General features: G+C 34.5%; 1 protein-coding gene across 1 annotated transcript in view; it reads left to right on the top strand.

Annotated features, from left to right (window-relative positions):
• Nucleotides 1-19753, top strand: part of SPEF2 (sperm flagellar 2) — a 63960-nt gene extending 44207 nt beyond the window's left edge. The window contains 12 exon segments of the mRNA XM_075136576.1: nucleotides 1773-1933; nucleotides 2902-3085; nucleotides 3884-4049; nucleotides 6361-6483; nucleotides 9278-9416; nucleotides 10749-10978; nucleotides 17467-18659; nucleotides 18762-18979; nucleotides 19059-19267; nucleotides 19322-19478; nucleotides 19583-19712; nucleotides 19715-19753. Coding sequence (XP_074992677.1) covers nucleotides 1773-1933; nucleotides 2902-3085; nucleotides 3884-4049; nucleotides 6361-6483; nucleotides 9278-9416; nucleotides 10749-10978; nucleotides 17467-18659; nucleotides 18762-18979; nucleotides 19059-19267; nucleotides 19322-19478; nucleotides 19583-19712; nucleotides 19715-19753 — 2949 coding nt within the window.
• The last annotated feature ends 1976 nt before the right edge of the window (nucleotides 19754-21729 follow it).

Genomic DNA, 21729 nt, shown 5'->3' with positions numbered 1-21729 from the left:
ATTTCCCTGTGACTGCTGTTCTAAGTGCATAGATTTGATTTTAGGGCTGGACTGGACTAGACGACACTAGACTAGTCTAGACTAGGTAGGCTTTTCTGTAAACTGAGTGACCATTCTGTGAAAGTTTTAGCAACTTTAAAGAAGACAATGAAAACAATGCTTTAAACACGTGCCATGTGATGCTAATCTGGCTGAAAAATCAGTCCTAAGCAGTTTAGGGTGGGCTTCCTTCCTTTAATTCTCTGTGTTGTTTTTATATGTTTAAACATATAAAGGAACCACTCTCATCTCATATGAGTGTTGTGGTAAGTTAAGTTTGTGAAGTAGTCAGTTGCTATAGTAAGGAAATTATTAACTCTGTTTTCAGAGAGCCTAAATAATGCCCTAAATAAAGACTTAAGGCCACTGACTAAAGAGAGAGGTCGAAGTATCAAATAACTGTTGAGTAACTGAACCACATTCATCCTCTAATTAGGATATTTATAGGACAGAATATTTAAAAAAATATATCTTGAATTAGATGCATAAGGGAGCCAAATTAAAGTAATATTGCTGAGCTTAAATCTTTTATTTTTTGCTTTTTATATTCATGTATAACTTTACAATCCTAATTCTATTCTAGCAGAATTTCATGGACATGTATGATGCAGTCCAGAGGAGACTCGCATGAATCTAATTTAATCTGTCTTCTGTGGATATGCAGAATAGCCATTTAAAATTACAAATACATGTATTAACCATATATAAGCTTTTATTTTCCTGAAAAAAAAAAGCAAAGGATACCATTTTTTCTTTCTTTACTTAGCATATACTCCCCCAAATAAAAGAATTATTAATGCGAACACTACAGAATTAAAAATACAATAATTATCTTTATGTTATGGCTTTGTTTGAGAAGCAGCCAAAAATAGGCTTCTTTGGTCTTAAACTATCTGTCTGTGGGTTCTTCTGTGGGAAGTTCACATATATTCCCCAGGTGGCTCTATTACTGTATAAAGATAGATTTGTATAAATGCCGTTTATCAGATTTCTCTCCACCTTTCTGTGTACACATTGTTATACTAGAAGTTATTTTCACCTTAACTTATGGATAAGTGCTGGTTTACACCACAAAGGTTTTATCCTTCGTTTTGTGAATGTGGTTTTGTGCATTTTCCCATGAATATTTAGTACTGTTTTGTCAGTTAGAAACTAACACCATACTGTATCAATAAATCAAAACATGACAGGTGTTAAATGTTTTTTGAATCTTACTTGATTTCTTCCAAGATGATTCACACAAAAAAAATCTTCAAGACACTTAGGTGTGTTAAGTCTGTTGATTTCTTTGGTGCAGAAAAAACTGTCTGACTGTTCAAATTTTCTCCATCACTTTTTATTTTATGCTATTAAGGATTTTATTTCTTTTGAACAAAAAGATCCCTATAATTTGTTGGTACCCATGTACTTGCTACTATAGAAATACATATACGTCAAAATATATTGTATTTAAATATAATACATCAAACATTATTTACTGTAAATAATTTTTCCCATTCTAACAACTAAGATTTTTTTCAAGCCTTAGAAATACCAGTATGAAGACATTATAGATGCAAGTAGAGTTAGGTATTGAATACACTATAAATTTTCAAACAAATATGGTTATGTTTATTGCTCTCCCTCAAACTCTTAAGATTTAGAATTGCCTCTGCTATCATGTATTTAAAAATGTAACAGAAATTTGTTTTGTCCTGTTTTGAATTGCAATCTTTCTGTCCTTTCTTCTTGAGGTTGAAGTGGATCGTTTCCAAGATACGAAGAGACTTCTTCATGACTATTATAGGGCAATGGAAGGAAAAATCCCAACGGATGACAGTCAAGATTTTACTAGAATCCCATTGTTAGATATTATTGATGTAGAGCAGAAAGAAGATCAAAACAAATCAAGAAGGTAGAAATGCATTATTAAATTATACAAATATCAACAAATACAATCCACTGATAGCTTTGTAGGTGTATGTGGAAATATATGTGTGTATTTTTCAAAGGATGGGGAAATAAGAATTTTTAAGTAGGGATTATAGTCAAATGATGAATCTTGAATCATCTTACAGGTTTAATTTATCCCTGATTTTTTACTGATTTACGTATATAATTTTCACTAATGCATCTCTGAATTACAAAACATTTTAAAAGCTGCCTTAGAAAGAAATCTGCTATAGAAATGTTTCCTACTTCCTTCTGTGTTGCTGACAGTTTCCAGCACAATCCTCACCTAACTAAGTTAAATATTATTATGGAACATTAACAGGTTTAAAATTTGCACCAACAAACGTAATTAAATGGGTTATGTAAAGACAAATATAAATCAAAGCAGCCTACAAAGATGCACAGAACTGAATGCCATATTAAAAGGTAAGGGATACCATCAAATAATTTCACAATATCAAAAATACTGTCAACAATGACAGCTTTTTAAAGTAGAATCATAGAATCATAGGATAGTTTGGATTGGAAGGGATCTTTAAAGGTCATCTAGTCCAATGCCCATGCCATGGGCAGGGACACCTTCAACTAGATCAGGTTGCTCTAAATAATTACAGTTCATTTAGAAACTATCTGAGTAATGAGTCTGTGCTTCTAGCCCATGTGGAATATATCAGCAGATCACGCAGTCATTTGACGTAGTTTTATCCATCTTTTATTATTCCTTAGCTTCTGTAGTTAAACTAGACAGTTTTCTTGTCATCCACACATTTTACCACTTTTGGTCAGAAGGGAAAGTTCATCCCTTTTCTGCTGCTATGGCAAATTTTGAAAATAGCATTCTCATTTTCTTAGCATATTCTCCAATGTAGTTATAAATTAACACTTTTTATAAAGAGGCGTGTGAATTATGCCTTATATTTTATTTCTAAGGATTCCTCTAGTTTCTTGGAAACTGCCTTCACCAGAAATAAATACTACCAAGTCAAAAAGCAAGGTAACTCTACAGAAGAGTGCTAAGGATGAGAATTCTGAAAATGGACTGGCCACTTTTGGGAAAGATGAAAATCTTATTACTGATACATGGCAAACAGCAGTAACAGCAGTATCAAATATGGTAAGAATGTTTTATTTACTTAAACATTTCTGGATGGACAGTCAAAGCCTCCCATTCAGTAGGCAGCCTAAACACACAGCCTTTGCGCTGTGTATCTCAATTTCATGCCTCTTGCTCCACCACTGATATTTCCATTGAATATGTTTGTGTTTCTATGAGGAAAATATTGGAATCTGTGTATTATCAGCACCTCTGTATTTGTAACTGATCCTTCCATTGCATTACTGAGAGAAATACTTTGAATGTTGACTCTATGTATCTACTTCTTCCATGATAAACTCCCCTCTTATCCCTCAATAGAAGCGTGAGAAGAGGCACAAGTATTATCCTGTGATGCAATGTTTGCTCAAACCTTTCACAACTTCAAAAGCTATGGTTACATCCTTTTTTATATATAGCTAAAAGTAAATTAGGTGGGTTTTTCAAATGCTTGGTTTCTAAGTTTGCTTTTTCTTTTCTCTTTGAACATTGTAAAATAAGTGAATTTCTGTACCCTTATGGTGTAGTTGTAGTCTTACTTTGCATACTATTGATTCTTACATTTCTCCCTTTTCCTGGAGTACAGGTAATGGGTTACAAGAATTAAACCCACTATCTCTCTGTCTTGCATTTTTGCTGTAGAATTTTATTTTTGATAAATAATCTAAATGTAATAAATTTAATTAGTTAAAATATCTCCTTTGTTTTATTTATGTGTGTATATCTCAGTAAGTACTTTCAGCAAGTATAGGCTATTTAAAAAAGTAGTTGCACAGTGTTGATACTATGTACTTTACTGTGCGTGACTATGGTGTCAAGGTAACAGCTGAAATACAGTCTAAAGAACTGGAGGAAGAAAAAGAACGTCAGCAGCTAGAACTGAAAGAAGATGTGAAATCTTCAAAGATACTATCAGGCAAAGCTACTGGGAAAGATGCCAAAGATGCCAAAAAGCTTTCTGCCAAATCAGCTACTAAAAAGAAAGGTATTTGAAATGCAGACTTTGTTTTAGCAATGCTTGAAATTACTGAAATGTAAATATGTCAGTAATACAGAAAAGAATCAGCCAAGACATTTAATTTGGATTTAATTTGTCCTCCGAAATGTCAAATGTCACATAGCAATGTGAAAAGCTGGTGGTGATAAAGGAGTGCAGAGGCTTTTGAATTGCAATTGCATTTATTTAATCATATGTGTTGTCGTTATTACTATGTAGGAATAAATATTCTAAATAGAACCTAGAAAGTAAATATTAATTTTTCTCCATGTGCTGTTTTGGAATTGAATAGTTAGAACTAGTTTATCAAATTAAATAAAATTCCATTAAATTCTGCCTACTTTCCATCCACAAGTCAAAATATTTCAAATATTAAAATAAAAGTACTGGAATAGCTTGGATAAATTGTCCAATCCCCCAAGATATTTTGGAATTAATTTATCAGCCGCATAGTGGCATGGATCTATCAAGGTCCATCATTTTTATATATAACTGTAACATAGTGTAAATAAAGAACATAAAATCTAATGGCATATGTAGTCCTAAAAAAGAGCAGACTCCCATTGAGGTAGATCTTGCTCTTAGGCCGGGCAAGGATCTGTCCAACCAGGTGAGAGTACAAAATTTATTTGCCAAAGAGAAACAGACCTAAAAAACCCTATTTCTTTAGCCTAGCAATTCAGGGAGTCTGCTGGAAGGAATCGTGGCTGTTTATACATTTTTTCATAAATACTTCCTTGAGCAGGTAGTGGTTTAAGTGACTTCCACTTCTTTCTGCAAAATGTCATGGCTCCAGCAGGAAGCAAGGCTAGTAGCCTAAGCCTCGTATCTTTTGTAAAGACATTCTACATAGCAAGAGAGGGGCTCAAGCCCTGCAGATGTGAGAGTAGCCTGAAATTCAGGACACTCCATTTCCAAGTGAGAAAGCTGTAACTGCAGAGTTAAGATGCATAAAGCGGCTGACTTTTTTTCTTTTACAGATATTTTATTTGCACTGTACTCAGTGCTGTCTCTCTGATTCTGCTCATAGTACAGTGAACAAGTGTAGCCCTGCAAATACTTAGCCATATGGATATCTAATTTGTGAGCCCCAGGGAGTCTTAGGTGTGTGCTTAGCCAAGAGAGTAGCAGATTTCCACATCTCTAGAAAAGCTTTGTGATAAAAAATCAGCAGCTGTCACCTATTGTATGCTAAGTGGCGAGGTTGGGGTTTGTGGATTGCTTCTTGGAACTAAATTTTTGTTCAGACCTGGTACTAGATGACTTACCTGAAATCACAAAACTATAAAGTGACAGAACTGCAGCTAGAACTCAGCTGTGCATTCCTCATGGTAAAAGATGAAGATATATAACTGATATATCTGTAACTGAAGTATCAACTTTGATTTCATGCCAAATACAGTGTTACTGTAGTGCTCCTGTTACAGAAGAATTCCCTAGGATACAGCTATGGGCTAGTAACTGAGTGACAGAACTTACCACGTGATTTTATCACTTCTAGATTTGACCTATTTTTTTCCATAACAGCTCCATCTGCTCTTCTTCTAGGACAAAGCAGTTACAAATATTTTAATATTTTTGAGTAATAGTCAAAGTGTTGTGACTGCAGAATTTCATGCAATCTTTAAAAGCATGATAAAATACCTTTACAATGTCTGTTCATAGATAGGTAAGTTAAAACAAGCTGCAAAAGCAGCTAACAGAATGGCTTAGAAAGGCATGAAATAACATACCTCTCTTTTTGTTCTTCTGACATACTATGATTTTTTTAAAATAGCATTATTGTTCTTTTCACTGCTATGATGATAACCTATGATATTTACTAACATAGCATTTTTACTACAGTTTGCTAAACTTTAATTTCCTCCAGAAGGAACAGCTATTGTTCAAAAGAGATTTATTTATGGGCTGGTTGACCCTCTTAGGGTCAAAGAGGACATTTTGAACATCTAGGATCACAACAGAGGCACCTACTCAGTCATGATTTTCCATTCAGAAATACATTTTAGGATGTTATTTAAACAATTTTAATACATTTGCATATGCTGGTGTAATTTTATGCAGTGTTAATCTTAGCATGTCTTGCAGATGTAAATCACATTTGAAGAAATCTAAATACGTTATGTTGACATAAGACACCTGAGTAACCACCTTTGTATTCTCATAAATAGTCACATCAAATAAGGTGGAAAGTACCATTTTTCATTTTAAAAAATGTGCTGTCCTGTGGGTGCCTCTGTACGGATAGACAAACTTATCAGCGAAGTCCAAAGACTGAGAGAGGTCTGTTTTCCTGCAGGACCACCTTCTGCCTCATCTGTGGTTGAAGTCAGTCCAGTTCCTATTACCCCAGAAGAATTAAAGAAACGAGAACTGACACTTAAAATAAAGGAAGAATATTTCAGTGCCTTGAAACATGAGGGTATGTTACTATTTGGTTATTTAAATTGTGGAGTGATTGTTATTCCTAATTTAGGTAGTGTAATAGTTAAAAGTTAGATAGTTTAAAAAAATAGCCAGAAAGTAGTAAGGGGAAAATGGATGGATAAGTAAGAAAAAGGAGGAGAGAGAAAGGAGTGTCTGGAGAAATCAGGAATTTTTTTAGGATGGTAGTCATCAGTGATTTTGTGGTAAATATATTAAAATAGAAATGTGTTTTTCATTCTTCTTTTTATTCTCTTCTGTTTCATTTCATTTAATTTCATTTTCCATGACTAAGAAAGCATTCATCATGAGAGAATAAGTTTCACATAGGTATTCAATTGAATTGAATACAGTATTTGAAATGTTTTGATCTGGGAAAGAATTTGTTGGCAATTATATATTTCATTGATGCTCTTCTCTCTGGTTCCCTCTTCCTCAAGCCTCATGGGATTCAAGACATAGATTTTGTTTATTCTTCCAAACTCCTTTCCAGACAGACCCTTGAAAAAACTATGTATTGTTCAGTCATTCTGTCTCTTTGTCTGTCTTACCCAGTAACTTCCAAACCAACTAGTCAATTTCACCCAGACGTAGATGTTTGAAAAACAGAAGTCCCAAATTGAAAATGGGTTGAAATTTTTTTTGAAGATAGGTTTAGACTAGAAGAAAAAGACCTCATTCTCACTGAAGGGAAGATAGAACCTAGTTGTTAGAGATTCTGTTTGGCAACAGTTGGCAAGCCCATCATCATGTCTGTTATCTCCTTGGCGAGCTAACTTTTATGTAGTATTTATTATGAAAAGTAGAGGGCAAAAAGCAGTTAATGAATAAAACACAAATTCGTACGACTTCTTTAGGTCCACACCAGACCAAATGCTTGTACACCTATCACTTTCAACATGGTTTATCCAAACGCAGCTTAGGAGTAAATATTCTAAGATTTTGGGATAATGAGGAGAGGAATGGTAGTAACTTTGGAGATATTAATAGTATGAAGATGAATTTTAGTGATTCATTGACATGTTTTGTTTTGTTTTCTTGAGGTTGTTTCATTTTCATCTTATGTTTAACAAAAATCCAAGATAAGAATCTGAGGAAGACTAAACATATTGAGCTATATTCATAATTGCACAGGCACATAGCTGGTACATTTGGGAATCATAGTTTCACTTGCAGCTACGGTAACTAGATGCTTGTGATTTTGGTTATACAGATACATAGACAGTAGCGAAGTCACTAGTTGGGGACAGTTGCTAAGTTTTTAATGTTGATTTCATATTCCATTTCTCTTCTGCATCAATGTGCTTTGCCTTTTACTCTGCTACTGTTAAGAGAGCAGCTTCCTCAGCGGACTGTGCAGTACCTGCTTCTGAAAATGCAGGGAAACAAAAATTGTCATACTGTCATCTTTGTAACATACTGATAGTAGCTACTCAAAGAAAATGCAGAGAAGTCACAAATAAGGCAGGCTTAAACTGTATTAAAGAAAGGTGACTAGACAGGCACAAAGCATCCTCTAAGGTACTTTCAGTTGCTCAGAACCTTTACTCTTATGTCTTTGCCATCAAATAAAATAACCCTCTGTGAGACCCAAATCCATTCTATGTTTAAAATTTTGAACATCAACTCTTTCTTGTTCAAAACAGAAAATGTGCAGAGAACATTAAAAGGACATGCCTTGTTTTTTTCAGAGTCCATCTTTCTACATTGGTTGCCTAAAGACAGTTTCAGCCACAAACCTAAGTATTTTGAAAACTTAGTAGCATATAGAATAAGGATTATAATGTAAATAATTTTACAGTATTTAACTTTGAAGTCACTGTACCAATTACGAGATGATATTAATTGTTTGAAAGATTCTGCAGTACAGAAGGTTAAATACAAAGAAAAATCAAGTTGAATACTGAATTTGCCTTCAGGATTGAAAATAATCTCTAGCTACTGGTCGTCTTTTTTACTCTTCTTTTGTAAGGCTTTGAATGTCTTTCAGTGCCTGTTCCATGTGTCTCTCAATACATTACGTTAGCTTCCTTTTCATACACTTGGCATCCTTTTCCCTTTGGACATTGCTGACCTGTTCCCATTTCTTGTCCTTTTAGCTCCTTTTTTTAAGTATTAGCCTCTCAGTGAGAAACTGATTTTTTTTTTCTCAATTCTTCCCATTCTGAAAACTAAAAATCATGTAATTCTCAATGTTTTTAAAAGTTTTGTGTAAATACTCTATGCATAATTTTGGTAGAAGTGAATTATTTTCTTACTGCTCACTAACCAAACGCTTTTCTAATGCAACCTGAATTTTAGGGTATAAAACAGTCATATGTAGGAAGCTTGGAGCAAAACCAGTGAGATTAATTCTAAAGGGCTGGGGGTTAGAAACAGAAAAGCAAACTTTTATTGTGATTAACATACATAATGATTTAGATGTGTTTTCTTTAAAATTTATCCATAACAGGGTACTCACACTTGTATCATGAAGCTTCTAGGTCTGTTGCTGTATAGTGTTAATTTAGTTTAATGTCACTGTCTACTAAACATCCCCTGCACTTCTATATTAGTTTTATTAAGGTATTTGTTACCTTGTGAATTCTGATGCTTATAGAAGACACACTTTTGTAAAATACATTGTGCAACAGGGGTGATTGTTCACCCCTATTTGTTCAAGAATGTGAGAAATTAAATAAATATTTTACTGCCTAAAAACAGGTTAACATGTTAAACTTTAGGTGCTTAAGACTGAGTATTTTCTTCAAATTTTATAAATATTAATTATTATTATATTACTGTTTAAACAGAAGTAGCAGCAAAATCTCGACTAGAACTTATAAAAGAAAAAGCTTTAGCATTTGTTGAAGAGCTAACAACAAAAGCAGAAGAGGCTTATAAAGATATGGAAAAGTGGCTTGGATCCAGGTTCTTGGCAGAAATGTCCAGGTAATGTAAATCCAATTTTAAACAGGAACCTTTTTTTTCAAACTAGACTGAACTGGTAAGGATAGTTGTTTAAATAGAAGAAATAATTAAAAAAAAAAATGTAGAAAATAATAATTTCATTTAATGAACTGGAATTTAATTTTCTCTTAAGTACCTGAATGGTAATAACTCATTTCTTGGATGATTAGAAGGTTATGCTGGCAGCAGTAGAGGTAATTATCAGTTCTGCTGTTTTTCTAGACTACAGATTTAGCAGATTTATAAGCATCAGCAGACAACCAGTTATTCCATTTAGTAATAGCCTCTATATCATTTCAGTAGCTTCTGAAATGATTGTGGAGTTATTTTCTTTTCTGTGCTTTACACATGCTTGAAAATTCCACCTACTGTTATTACCACAACGTATAACATTTCTCAAAATTCTTTCAAGGTCCATTAAAAAAAGAAGTTTTTTTTCACAATTTTTCTGTCCTAGTAAATAAAATGTGCTTGGGACCACTCTATGACACTTAGGCCATCTGGCATAGAACAGCCTACGTCCATATCATTAAAGGATTTTACTCTCCAAAAGAAAGGGGTCACTGCCTTTTGGAAAATGTTTCTGGCCTGTACTAACTTTTGAAGCATACCTAGGGCAGTCCTAGTTGATCCATGTCAGGGCAAGCCCAAGACAAGAGACATGAATGTAGGATGTGGAGGCTTTAATAGGCAATAGCTCAAAGAGGCTGAGCCTCTGCCTTCCAGCCAGTTTTATTTGCTCTCCTGACAACAACCGCTGCCAAAGACACAATATTTACAGAACATCATGTCCTTTGACCTGACACCCCAGGCCAAACCTATGTCTAGTTGAACGTTACGGAAGGTAATGTCTTTCCCTGTATAAATTGTACTCATTACACTTGAAACAGGAGTTCATATGCCCCTCCACAATGCTACTCTAGAAAGTGCTTTGAACATCTGGGATTTGGGGGCAGAGCAGAAGACAAGACATTGAAATAGGCTAAGGGATGATTACAGATGGAGCATGTATGCTCCACCCCTATAAAAATTACAGAATAAAGAAAGTCTCATCCTTTCATATTTTTCCATCAGGTCTCTTCAATGGCTTAGATCTGCCTTTATGTAAATTTCTTACCACAGTCAAAAGATTTCTTGCTGCCAGAGGAAGAGTGCACTTCATAATGATTTTGCTGAGTACTGAATTAATGCAGAGGATGTGTAATTCTTACTTCAGGAAAGCTCTCAAAGTGTAAACACATTAAAATTTGAACCTAAGTTATTAACGTCATGTATTAAAAGTACTCATTGTTTTCTGCATTTACACTTTCACAGTGTTGAAAAGCTGATTGAGGTTGCACGACATCATATTGAGAGTTCTAGCAAAATCCAATATGAAATTACTTTAGAAGAAACAGATTTCTTCGTCAGCAGTGATGTAAAAGTGATTCCTGACCCTGTTCCTTCACCACATGTTCCACACATAGAGACCTCTGGAAGTGGTACTCTAACCATTTCACAACTTACTACACTTCATAAGCAGTTTCTACAGGTGGCACCTAAAGGTAAAGAAAAATTTTTCCTTTTCACTCCTGAAGGACTGTTAGTTACCTACTTAAAATTTAAAATAACTGCTGAGAACTACTAAACATTAGTTGCTTATATTGTTAAAGATCATACTACAATTAAAGATCCTGCTACATATAAAAGTAAAGTCATAGTGCAGAATATTGAAAATGTGAAATAACAGACCACTTGAAAGTTTTTAATGTGTTTGCTATGGGCTTTATATCCTCAAGACCACGTGCTTAATATTTCTCTAAAAGGTGTCTCTGTAGTATGTTTTTATGAATGGTACGTATCATGCTTACTTTGCTTAAAGATGCAAGCCTTTAACTTGTTTACGAATTCATAGCTCAGTGAACACTGAAGCTATATTATTTTAAAACACTTTTTAAAAGAAATCAGTATTTTCATGAAACTATTATATAGGGTCTATTATAACTGTTAACCATTATATTCTTTAAGTCAATGTGTGCCAGTTGTTTTGGGACAATGGCAAGGAATTATTGTTTAAAATAAGGTCCCAAAGAATATGCAACAGCATTCTTCTGCTGTCTGGTGACTATTAAGTCAAGATATTTATCTTTTTGGATAGCTGGATTAGGATGGGAAGCACAAGCTGTGCAAGTCATCTTTAAAATACTTCCTCCCATTCTCTTACACACTTTAAGACCACATAAATCGCATTCCAGATTTCCTAAGGCAACCACTCACCTTCATTATAGACACTCCACAAGAAAAGTCAAATCCTTTCTCTCCTAAAACATCAGGAAAATTTTTCACATCCTTCTGTCTCCCTTTGTTCAATAAAATGCTCAACAGAAAATACATGCCTCCTTAGTAGTTAGTCTCTTACTGAACAGAAGAGGGAAAAACACTAAAGCACCCAACACACTGGCAGTGAAGCTGTTGGACAGCAGCTCTAAAGGATATACAAAAAAGTAACAAACTAATCCCTGACTTGGAGTACCTCTAAACAGATCTAGATTGGCTGCCAAACATCTTAATCTTCTAATTCTTACTCACCTGAGTGGTCCTCTGAGCATTCATAATGGAAATCCACACAAACAAGCACACGAGAGCAAATCTAAATAGAATAGATCTACCAATCTTCTCTACTAAGTAAATTCCTCAAGTTGTTCTGAAAATTGAATATTAGGCTTATTTTCTATGACATTATGGAGATTAGATGAAGAAGAACATTACGTAGAAATCCAAGCAAAACAGGGTAACAAAGGAGAAATTATCATATTGAAAGAAATAAACAATTTTCTCACAGGATATTTGGTAAATGTCAGAAGGATGTCTTTTCAAGATATGTTTAACAAATTGCTGAAATGAAAGCAAAAAGTGGGAGTGCTAATATATTTAAAAATTGTTTGGTATTTACAAAAGAAATCTTACAAAAATTGTAAACAGTTTTGTGTTTCCTAGGAATTTAAAGTATTAAAGAACTGCAGATTCATCACAGACAACTTTGTTCTATCCCGCACACTTGGTCCTCCATGGAAGCACATTACTCACCATTCTAAGCACCGATGGACAAAAAATACAGCCTATACTGGATCTTCCTACCTACTGACACAGTCTTTCATTTGATAAGGAAATACTTAAATTATTATTTTTTTATTATTCCAAGTGCCATTGCCCACACTCAAGGTGGCTCTGCAGTATTTGTTAATTTCACTGACTCTTTTGATCAATTTGTTAACAGTGCTTTAATATATTGCCTCAGGAACGTGCTGCTTTTTTATAGGAAGAACTGTGGCAGGTCTTAAATGGAGCAACTAACACTCACTTTTTTTCCTTTTCTCTTCTACAGTCTCTTTGGATATGTGCTGTTCTTATCAACAAAATTAAACTAACCATCCATTATATCTTATCCCCTTTGATTCCCTTTAGCACCATATTCTTCCTATGACTACATCTATTGTCGATTCAATTAGCACACATCTGGAAAGTCTCAATTAGATGCTTCAGAGAATGCAATTTTGGTAATGTTTTGCATTACCAAACAGATCAAAATAGATTCTATCCCACACTTTTGTTCTCCACCTTATGACTGAATTACACATGGGAATTTTAAATTGTATTTGGTTTTTCACATTCGTGTTCCTCATGAACCATTGCAATTTGAATTATAGAACTGATTATTCATCAGAAATAATTTTCAGTCAGGTTTAAAAAACTTCTATATCCAACATCCAAAAAATGTTTAAAATGCTTGTTTATAAAACTATAAAATAGTCTGCTATGATGTGAACCAGTGAAACATAGAGGACAGCCTATGACCAAATTGTATTGTTACTTCTTTTCAAATTGTAGACTTGTCAATTGAGTTTTAATGTGTTGCTAGATTTGGAACAGATAGGCATATTGAAGCATATTAAATTTCAGCTGAAATTTTACCTTTTTAATAGAATATTTTGCTGAGTGGAACAGTCAGAATTATATGCTGACCCTGAATAATGTCTATATATGCTTTCCCTTCCCAAGTACTTTTGTAGAAAGAATTCAAGAGATTACAATAGTAATCCTCATAATCTGACTTTGATGTGAACAGAGAGTGAAGTCCGTATGTGAGCATAGAAATAAGTTTGTCATCTTTAACTTACCTTTTCTAAGACTATATTTCTTTTCAATATGCTTTTTTCAAAAGTTGAAAATAAGAAAGGTTAAGTTTGTAGACAGAGGAAGTATCTTTTACTAGACAAATAATATAGATAGAAAATGCCTAAACTTTTGGGATATAAAGCCCCCCTCCCCAAAAAATCAGAGATCCGGAATAGATACAATACCTCTCCTTACAGATAATAGAAAATTTGGTAATTCTACTGACTTAGTTTCACTTACATCTCTCTTACTAAATCATGTATGTTATTTAATTTTAGAAATCTATGACTATTTGCCTGTGGTGTTTAAAAATCTGTGTATCCAATTACTTCTATGAAACATATTTAACTTGTTTGTATATGTTTCTGTGCATTTGAATATATATATCCAAGTATTAAGATTTCAGTCAGCATGACAGAGGAACTCTCCTTTCCCCTCATTGCATCTGTGCAGCAACAAGCATACCTTACCCTGTGTGATTCTAAATTTAAAATCCCAATTCTTGCTAATTAGTGAAAATTAGACATATAACATAGCAGAATCAGTAATAATTAGTGAATAAATGAAGTAAATATTTACAGTGAAAATCACCTGCAGGGGGTGATGAGTATCTCAATATCTTGGAAAAAATGAATCATATTTTTGAGACCCGTGTCTTTTTCATCTAAGGACAGAAGTATCCCATATTACTTGCTTTTAGACTTCTAAAGTTAGGTGAATTTAATTCAGCCTCAGGGTTCATTTCATTCATTCATTCCTTATAGCATTGCTGCAGACTCTGGTGCATAACTTGCATAGATCATCATCTAAACTTCTAGTCAGAAATTGTTATGGAAACATTTTTCTTACTGAAAATGGAGGGGAATAGAAATCTGTTTGAGAGTTTTGGTAAAATATGATGAAAAGGGAATAAAATGTTAACATAATTTTCATCTCTAGTATGGATTTACAATCTCTTCATATTTTGGTGCCTGTGTAAATTTATAATCTGAATCTTTACTACAGTTCTTCAGTTTAGGGAAATATTTTCATATAGCGCCTGTATGAAAATATTCTGCTGACTGGTGTATCATTAAGAAACAGTCTCTTTTGTATATCTGTGCCTTATAACTGAGGCATGGTGATTGCTCTTTATTTCTCATGTCCCTTTAAAATGTTACAGTCCTGGTTCACAGGGTGCACATCTAGTGTACACTTATGCTGCTGTCATTCTTAATGCTCCTTTTTGAATGTTTATTTTTCTGTTTTCAGTTTCACTTGTGGTCATAATCGTAATTTCTTCACTAATTAATTTTTTGCATTTGTTTATTATGTTTCTGCTCTGCTTATTGAAACATATATAAATGCTTGTCAATGTCACCTTCTGTATCGGTGAATGATACTCACTTTTAAAAAGATGTGAATGAAAAACAATTCTACCTTGTGTAGTTTTTTCTACATTAGTTTTCCTTTTGATTTAATTGATGACAAACTTCTGTGTGAAAAGGAGGTTGCTTCATAAGTAGTACATGCTGGCTTCCTTTTGTATCCTGTGTTCTTTCCATAGTACCACTGCAACATGGCTTTCCCATGTTCCCAGTTTCCTCCCACTAGTCCATCTCTTGTTCCTTTCCATGTCTGTTAGCCTCATTTGAAAAAAAACCCAGCTGTTGTCTTTTTTTCATGTCATCTTACCTACATGTTTTGCTTGCACAGCTATGGCCAGGATACACTGGATGCCGTGTGTGATCTGGAACTGAGTTTAGGCTGACTTATGCCCCTTGGCCACAGAGTGGATAAAAACTGGTCATATCCCTGCTTTTTCCTCAGTGGGAGCGTTATGAGGATCTTTCTCCTGTACCTCAGAACTGAAAGAAATTTATAGGACCTTCATAACTCTACCCTACTGACAAACTTGGTTCAAATTGGCCATTCTAAAATTATCAGTGAGGGAGAACTGGCAGACAAACAAATTGATGTAGAGACATATAGGCAACACAACTGTATAACTTTTATTTCCTTAGGTAAGCATGATAAGAATATACTAGAAGGGAGGATTTGTAATGAGTATAATCATAGTTTAAATGGGTTATAGAGCTGATCTGATGATTCATGCCTCTTAGCTATCTATTTACTGTTCTCACGCACTGTAGGATATGCTGTCTTTCTAAAGACACATACAACTGATCACTTACAAACACACAATGTCCCAAACATATTTTTCTGAGAGTTTAAACTCTTGTGTTTTGAAATAAAAAAATTCAAAACTTGAAAAGGATTGGTAACATTGAAGGTCCGTCTCACGGGGAATCTTATCCCTCACAGTGGCTCACAGAATGTACTCCATTTTTCTAATCAACAGTAAGTTTCTACAGGTGCCAATACACCTCAAGAAGCAGTCGGCCCTATAGATGTGTTACAACCATTTTGTCCCTTCCACCCTTCCTCTTGTGCAGTTGCAGATCCATCAGTCCTGCCCCCCAACTCTTTTTCACCTTTTCTTGCAGTTTTGTGGTTGCCTAATGTTAGGGAAGGTTTTTAATCCTTACTATATGTTAAGAATGCTTCTCCTCCTGTATTTTTGGTCCTGGGTATGGTACTTGGGCACATGTCAGAAAAAGCTTCTGTGGTCTAGTTGTTTTTGCTGTCCTTGTGGACCACAGCTGCTACCTCAGATTTAAAGTTCTTTAAAAGAATCACTCATAGTGGAAATGTATTTAAACTGCATGTTCCTAACACTTTTTAATATTATGACCTTTAAGGATGCTCAGAATAGAATGGAGCAGACAAACTGTCATTTTTATGACAATGGGAACAAACAGTTCTTACAAATTGTAGAATGCATATGTGAAAATTTGCCCCTTCTTGTAAAATAGAAAAGAATGGGGTACAAGGACTCTTTTTCTTAAGACCTTTTAAAGCACCAGAAATGGCATTTCTTTCTATGATTAGCTTAATGTAACCGCTAATTTTGCCTCTTGACGTACATATCATAATAAGGAGGGTGGGGAGTCAGATTGTTCTTAGGTCATTTCCTCAGTGTTTTACTTCTGCTATTTCCCAATGAATAGATTTCTAGTTTTATTGCCTCGGTTCTGCATGGACTATTTGACTGCTTTCTTTTCACAGTCATGACTTATGGCAACAGTGTACTAAAAGAATCATTAAATTACTTGCCAAAAGTTGGAGATTCACGAGCTCTAGAGACTGAATTTTCTAAAATGTCAGCTTATGGCATTTGCTCCTACAAAATGTAAGAATGACCATCTTGAGAACAATTTGGGAAAATAATATTGAGAACAATCTCAATGCTTTAAGAATGTTTCCATTTTGAGAACAAAAAGTGAAGCTTATATGGTTCCTCTTTCGTAAAGCAGTAATAAAATCATTCTGCAGATAAATATATTTTAAGAAGATTAGGTCACCTATGCCGTGGAACATCTTATGCATTTGTGACAGGTATTTGATTATGTATTTACGGACTTGCTCCAAGTTAACTTTTCTGTTAATGTCAGGTGTAATGGGCATTATAATAGGTTTGTGACTTCAGTAGTATTTTCTGGAGACATTTGCCTGAAAGACATTCCAAATTCCACTCTCTAACTTTGTTTGTTTTCCTCTGTTTCAAAAGTGGTATTGATGCTGCTGCACATTACTGGTTGCACATTCTGGTAGTCAAAAGGAAATTGGAGTCAAAACTAACCATTTCTTACAAGCGTCCTGCGTAGCCTCCAAGTGATTTAAGAGTTGATCTCAGTTTTCCTTGTTTTCTTTTATTTCAAGTCACAGGCTAGTCCCAAATTAACAAAATAAATGTGGATGAAAAAATAAAAAATACAATTGATAATTTATGAAATAAAAACTAATTTATATTTAGTTGTTTCTTTTTAAATTATAGCCATAAGAGCACTGAAGCAATTTAAAAGCAAGAGTAATTCTTCTAGCAAGAGAGAAGTTGGTGAAAGAGGGAAAGAGAAGAAAGTTTTGGAACATCAGAGAACAAAGAGGAATCGCCAGTTTCCAAAAATATGGCTAACAAAATACTCCTGGTTAAAATATGATGATGAAAGGGGAATAATGTTTTGTGCACCATGTCGTAAGCATAATGTGGATTTGGGGGAAAATATTAATAACTTTTGTTCTGGCACTGATGACTTCAAACTTGAATTTATAAATACACACCAGAGTAGTGAAGCTCATGCCTGGGCTACCTGCATGGAAGCTGCCAGTACTGCTTCACCAGATACAGCTTCTGCTGAGCAGATGTTGAAGAGCATGAACTCCATAACATTAGGCAGAGTAGAAAATATTTTTAGAACATGCCATGCTATTGCTAAATCTGGTCGTCCCTTTACAGACCTTGACTGGATGTGCAAACTAGATGATATGAAAGGAGTGGATATTGGTTCTGTATTTAGAAATGACAAGTCAGCAAGAATGTTTATACATTTTATTGCTGAAGTCGAAAGAAGAGCTTTGAAAGAGAAACTGGAGAAATGTAAATTCTTTTCTGTTATTAGTGATGGAGTCACAGACAGTATACTCAAAGCAGCTGCAGTTGTCTACGTACGCTTTGCAAATGAAGGAAAAGTCCATTGCCAGATTGTTGGGGTTCAACCTGTTCACAAAACTGACGCTTCAACTATAAAAAATGCAATTGAGGAAACATTACAAATAAATCTTCAACTCAGGCTGGCAAGCCAAGACTGGTCAAGAAAATTAGTTGGGTTTGGAAGCGATGGGACAGATGTCATGGTAGGAGAAAACAGTGGGGTAGCTAAACTTCTGAGGGAAATTCAGCCTTGTGTACAGTCTGTGCATTGTTTTGCTCACCGCCTAAAGCTGGCTTACAAAGGAGCGCTGAAAAATATTAAGCTATACAACATCTTAAGCAATGTCTTGAGAAATATGTATTACTTTTATCATAACTCACCTCTAAATAAGACTAATCTCAAAGCCACATATGAAGCCATTAAGTTACGCCCAGGTATTCCTTCTCGCATTGGAGGCTCCCAGTGGCTTCCTCGTCTACAAACAGCTCTACAAATTCTCCTTAAAGGTTATCCTGCAATTGTTCTACATCTGAGTAAGGTAAATGATTTAAAATTTGGATGTAACTTCAGGAAAAATGAATTGCTATGGCTAATTTTGGTCCACATACCTGATGCTTGCTTTTTCTATGTTGATTTCCAGATTGAAAGAGATTCAAGAGCCTCAAACCGGCAGAAAGTCAAAGGCCTTTTACGCGTCCTTCTGAGAATGGAGATAGTCAAGTTCTCTCACTTCTTATTGGATGTCATCAATGTCCTCAACATTCTGTCACGTGTTACTCTGGATCACAACTCTTCCATTGCAGACATATTTGCAACTGTGCAGTCAACGCTGGAAACACTTCACATGTATCAAACAAGGTCTGGCATTTCTACCAACTGAACCATGATCTCTTAGAAAAAGAGTATTATATATTGTTTTGTATTCTGTATTTTTCAGAGCTGGTCCAAAGGAACGCCTGATGGAGACCATTCAGCACTTTCATGGTTACCAGCTTGTTGGAAATGGAAATATTTCAGCAGTACGAACCAAAGTACTAAGTAATTTGGTGAAGAGGCTACGTGATTGTTTTTGCGATGCAAGTCAAGATGTTTTGAGAGCAACTACTATTGGAAGTTTTAAACTATGGCCTGACAAAATGAAACAAGGTATAGAACTGTGATAGTGGCTATTTGAAGTGCACCTGCTAAAGTTTTTAAAAGCATAAAAATAATTTTATTTTGCCTCTGTTATAGAATTTGGTGAAAAGGAAGTGTCTGTCTTGACTAAGCATTATGAAGTCATACTAGAAGCTGCTAGTGTGAAAATAGGTGAAGTAGAAACTGAATGGAGCATGTTGAAATTAGAGCTGTATAACAGGTAATAAGAAAACTGCATTTGTGTCTATTTATTGATTTACTCAAAAGGATTATGGAAATACATTTAGTCTTAGTTATAATTATACTTCTTACCATGCCTTTTAGATTTCAGAACATCCAGACCTTGACATGGGATTCAGTGAATTCAGATTATTCAAAGAAGTATCCTAACATCCTGACATTGGTAGATTTGATCCTAACTCTGCCAGCAAGCTCAGCTGAAACAGAGCGAGGCTTCAGTCAAATGAAACTCACCATGATGCATTTGCACTCTAAACTAAGGTCTGAAAGTGTGACGGATCTTATGATAATTCAGATGAACTCTCCAGAGATCAAAAAATTTGACCCCCAGAAAGCAATTCATTTGTGGAATGCTACTTGGCAGAGAAATAGAAGACTACAGGGAGTTGATACGATGACAAATGAAAGACCAGAATACTCCTCTGAGTTTGATTTGGAGAGTCTCTGTGGAAGTGAATAGATGAAAACTGTTAGTTTTTATTTCATAGTCTTCTTGTAACATACGTGGAATGCCTTGCAGGGTTAATGAGTGTAAAATTTATATTTTTTTCATAATGTATTATAATGTTAAAATATGGCCTTTCTTTATGTTCCCTGCTGAATCGTCAGTAGATGTTTACATTTTCCCTTCTATACCTGACTTCTGTAAATCTGAAGACAATGAACAAAACTAATGAAGTACATTGTTACCTTGATGACATGTGGACAGAGAGATGACTCATAACTTCTATCTGATGGTTTATTGCATTTAACTGAGTCAAAATACATTATAACCACTGGAGTTAACTGTCATCTTGCCATCAGTCTCTAATAGGTCAAGAAGCTTCATGGATTCTGAAAATCCTGATTTTCTTTTGATAAATGGGTGGAAAATCAGTGCATTATTTCTGTTAAATGATTGCTTGACCTCTGTAGCCTATGAATTTTGGGTCATACCTTCTTTCCATATCTGTATGTGTTGCTACTTTTTATTCTCTTGTGGATAAGGTTTAACATGACCTTTCACAGATTTTTGTCAGACTTGTCCTTCAGAAGACTTTCCTACAGATCCGTTTTCCATTGCTGATTATTAATTGCACAAATCAGTCTTCCCATAGCAAATACTCTTACAGCCAGGATATGACTAATATACTTCACAGCTTGAACCACTTTTTTTCCCTGTAAAAATGTTTGTGAGAGTTGCAATAAGAATGCTGTATCTTGATTTTTAATCTAGGAGCTGAGAATGAGAATTGTTTGAAGTAGTATCTGATTTCATAATTTCATAATTCTACATGTTCTAAATGCAACTTTCTACCTGATAATTTCCAATCAAGGTAAAGCATGCCAGCAGAATATATTTCTATCATCAAGGAAAAAGCAATGATTTATACCAAAACGTAGCTAAAGTGAAATCATTAATGGCCCTACTTAGTTCTTCCAAGAGTGATGAAGATGAACTAGAAATAATTGGGAAGAAATGAATGTGAGGTCATTCACCTTTAAATCAACCCTTTTCTAAATCAAGATCAACTCTACTTTCAATATAAAATATGTCTAGTAATTGCAGAAGACATATCATATACACAGACAAACACACACATATAGTCTTTTTTTTGTGTGTCTTGCATATATATTCATGCTGCTTCTAGGTCTAAATAGTATGTCAGAAGTAGAGTAGGTTTTGAATGCATGCCTCATTAGGGGATGTTAGTCCACCCAAGTAGAGTTAATCTGTAGGAATCAGAAAAAGAGATCAGTACTGTGCATTATATGGCTGATCATAAAAGATCCATCATTGAAATATCTTCATTTGTAATTTCTCATATAACAAAAATGTTTAGTTATACTTTACCTAATAAGCCACAGGATATATATTATACAGGGTACTTTATTAGATATGTGGCTTTGCTAATTCTAAGGATTTTCTCTTAAGTCACATAATACCAAGTTTTTCCCCTCAAAGTTTTCAAATGGGAAGATTTTAACTATGATGAGATTAGAAAAAGTTCGAAAATGTGTCCCCAGAATGACCAACAGCAGAAGACAAAAAACAAAGTAACAAACAAAAGTATATTTAGAATCTATAACACTGAAGTCACTTCCACGATGCACAGGGGCTACATCACATTTTTAGTATTAGGATTGAAAATTACGGATACATTGCCCTTGGAAAAATACTAGCAAAATATTAGTATCATAACAAGTAGTTGGAAAGGGATATCAATAAGCCATCCATGTCTAAAAATGGG

The sequence above is a fragment of the Calonectris borealis genome, chromosome Z (assembly GCF_964195595.1).
Source record: "Calonectris borealis chromosome Z, bCalBor7.hap1.2, whole genome shotgun sequence".
Taxonomy (NCBI): Eukaryota; Metazoa; Chordata; class Aves; order Procellariiformes; family Procellariidae; genus Calonectris; species Calonectris borealis.
The sequence above is the reverse complement of the archived record's forward strand: the minus strand, read 5'-3'. Positions and strand labels throughout refer to the sequence as shown.